The sequence below is a fragment of the Mus caroli genome, chromosome 2 (genome assembly GCF_900094665.2).
Source record: "Mus caroli chromosome 2, CAROLI_EIJ_v1.1, whole genome shotgun sequence".
Lineage (NCBI taxonomy): Eukaryota > Metazoa > Chordata > Mammalia > Rodentia > Muridae > Mus > Mus caroli.
In genome coordinates this window covers 147,600,772-147,608,013 of record NC_034571.1, presented here as the reverse complement: position 1 = coordinate 147,608,013, position 7,242 = coordinate 147,600,772, and the positions used below count along the sequence as shown (strand labels likewise).

Sequence of the window (7,242 nt, the reverse complement as noted above, 5' to 3'; positions counted from 1 at the left end):
AAATCCGCCTGCCTCTGCCTCCCGAGTGCTGGGATTAAAGGCGTGCGCCACCACGCCCGGCGCTTTTTTTTTTTTTTAATGGTACAATTTTCCTTAAACTTTACCTACTGCCACTTGAGTCACCAGGAAGAATACAAACTGAAAAAAAATAAAATCAAAACCAAACCAAACCAAACCAAAAAAAACCTGTACAGTTAGATGGGAATGGGAATTCTAGTCTGCTGGGTATGACATATGTGTGCTGTGTATGCCAGCTTTAGTCCAGCATGTGGACGGCAGTGGCAGGTAGTTGTCTGCACTCAAGGCTATCCTGGTCTACATAGCATGTTCCAGGCTAGCTAGACCTACAGAGTGAGGCTTTGCTCAAATAAAGAAATAAAATAAAAGTAAAAATGAAAAGTTCCAGTGGATTATTGCCCTGTGACTGTAGACAGTATATTACTGTATATCTCAAAAAACTTAAAGAATTTTGAAAAGATACCACTTAACTTGATTAAATTATTAAGCGATATATATTTATGTGTTTATCAAAACCCCCAGTAATAGGTATAGTTTTTTTATGTATTAGTTAACTTTTTTAATTTTTAGACTACAGCGGCAAGCATTGGCAGAAGAACTCAGGTTTTTATACTATTTCACACTGTGCCGCTCAAGCCAGGCATTGCTCTAGCCACCTTCCATCGGTTCTTGCTTTCTTTCTGTCTTTATAACATTAGCCACTGGCACCACTGACATGGCCAGTGACTCACAAGTGAAGGTGAACAGTGCCCAGAGAAGCCGCACTGCTTCCTCTACACCACACAGCCAGGGCATGGGGCTTAACTCCGAGTCTGGCCCAGTGTCTGCTGTCTAACCACTGAGCCAGACTGCTGCTTGTCATCCTCCTGCAGCACTGTGGTTTGCAGAGCTCTTCCTAAGGATCCAGAGCTGGGCTCTTGTTCAGTGGGGAACAAAGAGAACAAGAGGGATTACCAAAAGGGAAGAGAATCCCGCATGCTGTCGGCTGTGTGTGGACAGCTGGTCACTGGAAACTGAAGAGTATTCTCTACAATTTGCTATCAGACATCTGTCTGTCTGATTGGTGACAAGAAATTCAAGGGAGAGGTGACTGTGTTGGCTGAGTCCGAATGTTTCACTTGATGTTGAAAAGCATGGAACTGCAGAGACCTTTTCCTAGGTTTCTAAGCTGGTCTTGCTCTTGAGGGTCTTTTAAACTGTCTAGTGAGAGCTTGAGTGAGGTCTTATGGCTCTTTAATTCCAGTCTCTTCACAGCAGACTTCTGAGGAGAGTGAGTTTCCTCAGCAGCCATGCCTCACCCACCACACCGGGGCTATGGCAGCCCCCACTGTGTTCCCTTCTCTAGGCACTTCGGAGGAGGGTGGGCTGCCACCTACCTCAGCCAGGGCCCAGCTGCCCCAGTCCATGAAGATCATGCATGAGATTATGTACAAACTGGAAGTGCTTTATGTCCTCTGCGTGCTGCTGATGGGGCGCCAGCGCAACCAGGTGAGTGCTCCCCCAGCCTCAGCGTGGGGAGCTGAGAGCAGAGCAGAGCCTGAGGGGCCAGTGTCCCCACCAGCCTCAGAGGCACACACACTCTAGCCCAGCAACATGTGCTGTTTGCCTTCTTGTAAGGAAACCAGACTGATTCTAGGTTCTTTCTACTGATAGAAGCAAATCTAGTTTTTATACATTCAATTGAATATAAGATATACTTCCTTTCATGTATTTCAGTGACTATTTGCTCACTGCATGACAAAGACTTGGATTCTCTCTTTCCCACTCCTGCTTTTTAATCATGTGGATGGATCGTTATTTGTCTCACTAATCTTCAGTGATAGAAGTATACATCAGAGTCTCTGTGCTTCAGGCAGCATCTCTAGGTAGTGACAGTGTGCAGGCCAAGAGCAAGCATTTTACTTCAGTAATTTAGGATTAATGACTGATGCTGTGTGCTGGGTGCTGATGGTGCATACCTTTAATCCCAGCATTCAGGAGGCGGAAACAAGTGAAAATCTGAAAGTTCAAGGCCAGCCTGGTCCACAGAGCGAGTTCTAGGACAGCCAGGGCTGCACAGAGAAACCCTTTCTAAAAACACAAACAAACAAACAAAAAATGGACTGATAAGTGAAAAATATACCATCAATTGGTTATTTAATACCAAATGTCAGCCCTAAAAAGGTGCATACAAGCAGCATTAGATAGACTGGGCAGGGTGTGTGTGTGTGTGTGTATGTGTGTGTGTACATATATGTATATAACAATTCAATAAAAGAGAGCAAGGGGAAGGGATACATTTGAGGGTTTGGAGGGAGGAAAGGGAAGAGAGAAATGATGTAATTATAATCTCAAAAAATTAATACTATTTTAAAAATCCAGACTGGTCCTTGTAGGTGCAGTAGAGCAACTGCTACTTTGATGTGAATCCAGAAACTAGGGCAGAGTCTAAAGCTGTGCTCACGTGTGAAACCTGGGCAGATGCTAGGCAAAGGGCTCCCTAAGTCTCGGAGCAGGAGACAGGAACAAGATTTTCTTAGTTAGGTTTCTGTTGCTGTGATGATGTCTGGGGAAGCAGTTTGAAGTTTGAAGGAGGGATGATGTATTTCAGCTTATGTTTTCAGAGGTCCGAGTTCTCCTGATTGTATTTTTTTTTTTTTTTTTGAGGTTGTGCAGCATGGCCAAAGGGCACGCAGAGCAAACTTGCTTACTTGGCAGCAAGCAGGAAGCCTAACTATAACCCCCATGGACATTTCCCCTAATGACCCACTTCTTCCACTGAGGTGGAAGAGCCAGAACTGTGGGTGAGATGCCTGAGTTAGGTGGTGTTTCCTTAGCCAGCCTTGCTGAACTTGCCTGCCCCATAGAGTGACTGACAGTAGCTGATCCTAGGGTTGGATTCCAGCCTCATTCATTCTCTGGATATTCAAGGATATAACAGGGATAACAAGAGGTAGCAAGGGGTTTGTTTCATATTGTGTAAAATATGATACAAACTAGTATCAGTGGGACCTGTCTTCCTGCTGGGCCCCAGCGTCCTGACACACATCTGAGCATTTCCTCCAACAGCTCTTTTATAATTACAGAAGCAAACATTTGTATGCATTCAATTGAATATAAGACACATTTTCTTTCATGTATTTCAGTGATTGTTTAGCTCACTACATGTGAAAGACTTGGATTCTTTCTTTTCTACTCCTGTTTTTTATCCCATAATTTGTTTAATCGTCACTGATAGAAGTGTAAATTAAGTCTGCCTTGGGTATTATAGATAATACTCCCACCACTGATGTTATAATTATGTCATTTATCACGTGTAAAGGTCTGTCTGGTAATAAAAGGGGAAATGTTGGCTAAGAAAATAGGGATTTTTATACTGCCAAACCACCCTCCTTCTGCAGGAAGCACCAGCATGCCCTGTCACCGGCAACATTCATACATGGCTGGTATCTAGGTCACCAAAACGATGCTGTATTAGCCAGACTTTTTCATTGATGACCAGACACTTGAGAAAAGTCTCATAAAGGAGAAAAAGTTTATTTTTGCCCATAGTTTCAGAGACTCATTTAATTGTAGTGGGGAGAGTGTGGTAGAGCAGAGCCATTCATGTCATAGCAGCCAGAAACAAAGCAGGAAAGGAGGGAGACAGAGTAGATCCTTCTTCCTTAAGTTTCTAAAGCCACACCAAAGTAGGCACACCAGCTGAGCCCTGAGCACCACGCCTTTTACCATGACTCGCCTTTCTTTAAAAGTGTGTGTGTGTGTGTGTGTGCACGCGCATATGTGCACATATGCATGGATACCCCTGGAGGCCAGCAGAGGACATGAGATCCCCTGGAGCTGGAATCCACCTGACATGGATGCTGGAAACCAAGCTTAAGTCCTCTGGTTACTAGCAAGGTAGGGCTAGATAAAGATGAGACAAATTCCGGAAGGAAACCATTAAAGCTGTAACAATGTGTCTAGAATAGGAACCTAGTGTCTTTTTTTTTTTTTTTTTAATGTATGTAAGTACAAAGTTACTCACTTCAGCCACACCAGAAGAGGGCATCAGATTCCATTACAGATGGTTGTAAGCCACCATGTGGTTGCTGGGAATTGAACTCAGGACCTCTGCAAGGACAGTCAGTGTGCTTAACTGCTGAGCCATCTCTCCAGCCCAGGAACATGGTGTCTTGAGGTGAGCTCCAGTGCCTGGGAGCTTTGTTCTCTGTGTGACCTTGTCCCTACAGCCTTCATGGCCTCCTAGACAGGCTGTAGATGCTCCCTGCCTGCAGTTGTAGGTACACCTAGGGTCTCACCGTGGCTTGGGTTCATGCATCACCCTCTCAGAAGCTCCCTGCAGGACTCTGTCTGATACTATACTTACAGGATCCTGGCCTCTAGGCTTTGCTTGAAACCTCGGTGAAAGCTTCAATGATTCCGTAGTTCTCTCGTTCTACATGCCCACAAAACCAGTATCGGGTAGCTGCATGTGGTGCTATCAATTCATAATCCCAGCATTCAGGGGGCATGAAGATCCCAAGGTCAGAACCAGTCTGGGCTATATACATGGCAAAACTCTGTCATAAAAATAAAGCAAAAAATTAATATCCCATGGGCTGGTGACATGGCTCAGCGGGTAAGGGCACTGACTGCTCTTCCAAAGGTCCTGAGTTCAAATCCTAGCAACCACATGGTGGCTCACAACCACCCATAATGAGAAATGACGCCCTCTTCTGGTGTGTCTGAAGTCAGCTACAGTGAATTTATGTATAATAATAAGTAAATCTTTTTTAAAAATTAATATCCCATAAATGGTACCAAGGTGTGCTACTAACTCAAGTAATGGCTAGATCCACTTGGACTGCAACTGCAGTGGTCTTCAGTATCTGGGAAGCTGAACCTGGGAGAAAAGTGCAATAGATGCCTGTGTGAGCAGGGCACCCTGGCAGCCTCTGCTCACGGGAGAATGCCTCAGATGAGTTTATGATTGGGAGCCTGGGCTGCGCAGACGTAGTCTAATCCTGGAAATGCTGTTAGTTAGGCATGTTCCTTGTTCTGTTTTCTGTTCCTGGGCAGAGGATGTGGCTTCTTTTTAATGGCCCCATCTCTTTCCCAGTCACATTCTCTTCATCCACAACTTACTTTCTTTTTTTCTTCTTTTTATTTGGGGGGGGGGGTTGCGATATTTGAGGCAGGGTTTCTCTGTATAGCCCTGGCTGTCCTGGAACTCACTCTGTATACCAGGCTGGCCTCGAACTCAAATCCGCCTGCCTTTGCCTCTGCCTCCTGAGTGCTGGGATTAAAGGCGTGCGCCACCTCTGCCTGGCAATCCACAACTTTTAACTCCTTTTTCTAACTAGCCCACTTGGCTTTTAAAATTCTTCTCTGCTTTTTGCTCCTAGTTTTCACTAAAATTGGTTAGAAGCAGTCAGTAATAGCTATTCCACAGCCCGGAAGCTGTCCTGTCTTAAAGTCTCCTCCTCCAATTCACCTGTCACATTTAAACTCAGCCTCCCAGCTTCAGGAGATGGCAAAATATAAGCAAGTTATTTGCCAGAATGTATTGTGATTGTCCTCTAGACCCTGTTCCTACTGAAACCTCCTGAGCTGTCCCTGTGGTCCGCTCTTGGATGGTATTCTGGCCTTTTGAGATCCCACTAGAACTTCTTGTTCAGCCCTGATGGGTCTCTCCTGGATCTCCTCCTCTTTTCTCTAATGCTCTCTCTTCCTATACTGCTCCACTTCCCCAACTTCCAACGGCCTGGGGGCGACATCGTCTGGTTTGGCCAAAGCAGTGGCACTGCCTCTCTAGATCCCTGTTTTCTCGGTCAGGTTTTGTGTCACTGTGAAAGCTGTCTGAAGGAGAAAGTTTTGTTTTGGATCACTGTTTAAAGGGATCAGTCCTTGTGGCAAGAAGAGTGGTATAACAGAACAGCCCCATATGACAGCCAGGAAACAGAGACAGGCAGGAGGAGACAGGAGCAAGGTACTCTGAAACATCTATTCTCTGGGGTCTGCTTCCTCCACTTGCCCTAGATTTGAGAACTCCTGAAATGCCACTACCAACTGTGAACTGACAGCTACAGACGCCAAAGTCGGTTAAACTTCTTTCTCATTTGCCCATCTCAAAAAGCAAGAGATTGTTTGAGATGTGAAGTTTTCTTTATATTGAGAGGTTGAGGTTTTCCTGCGATTTAAGAATATTTTCTCAGAATATTGTATGTGTTTTCTAAGAATATTGTATGTGTTTAAAAGTGGGGCTGTTCTTCCAGAGGATCAGGGTTTGATTTCCAGCACCTACAAAGCAGCTTACAGCAATCTGTAAATTCCAGATCCTCTGATACTCTCTGGCCTCATGGGCACTAGGCACACATGTGATGTACAAACATATGTAAACAAAACACCAGTACACATAAAATAATAAAAACAAGTTAAAGAGCATTTCTTTCCTTCATGTATGTGTGTGTGTGTTTTGGGGGTGTGTGTGTATTTTTGCCTGACTGTGTCTATACATCATGTGTGTGTGGTACCTTCAAATGCCAGAAGAGGGTGATGGATCCCCTTTGACTGGAGTTAGAGAAGATTCTAAATAGCCACATAAGTGTTGGGAATCAAACCCCCGTCCTCCGGGAGAGTAGCCAGTGCTTATGACTGAGCTGTCTTTCCAGCTCTTAGAAACATTTCTAAGCCAAGTAGAAGGGTTTACCCCTCATCTCTGAGGGTCTGACGCCCTTTCCTAGCTTCTCAGGCCACCAGCACATACGCTTCTGTGCAGTCAGGTGGAGGATGTCTTTAAATGGCAGCAACTACTGTCTTCACCCTGAAGATGGCTGAGCTGGGAGAGGCCTTGCTCACATTGCTCACATTATGCACACAGTGGTCTCAGTATTTCTCCCTTACAACCTTACACAGGTCCACAGGATGATTGCTGAGTTCAAGTTGATTCCAGGACTCAACAATTTGTTCGACAAACTGATTTGGAGGAAGCATTCAGCATCTGCCCTTGTCCTCCATGGTCACAACCAGAACTGTGACTGTAGCCCGGTAAGCAGGAGAGCCCCTGAGCGTGCAGGAAGTTAACTGCAAAGAGTTAGTTGTTTTAAGAACCACTGCTGACCCTGAAGGTCTCATTGTTATAGAAGAGAGCAGAGAGAAAGGTTTTAGACCAAGAATTTACCTCCAGCTATATCTCAGAGCATCCTGACAGGGTATTGAATGAGCATCAGAAGTCCTTTGTGCCACTCACCTTTTTTTTTTTTT

At 44.9% G+C, this 7,242-nt stretch overlaps 1 protein-coding gene across 2 annotated transcripts in view; it reads left to right on the top strand.

Annotated features, from left to right (window-relative positions):
* Trpc4ap (transient receptor potential cation channel subfamily C member 4 associated protein) overlaps window positions 1–7,242 on the top strand; it is a 56,898-nt gene that overhangs the window by 39,034 nt on the left and 10,622 nt on the right. Inside the window, exons 9-10 of one of the 2 annotated variants that reach the window (XM_029469312.1) lie at window positions 1,364–1,506; window positions 6,895–7,026. In XM_029469312.1, the coding sequence (XP_029325172.1) occupies window positions 1,364–1,506; window positions 6,895–7,026 (275 nt within the window). Of the gene's footprint in view, window positions 1–1,339; window positions 1,507–6,894; window positions 7,027–7,242 lie in introns of both variants that reach the window. The other variant, XM_021183646.1, reaches the window with a different exon arrangement.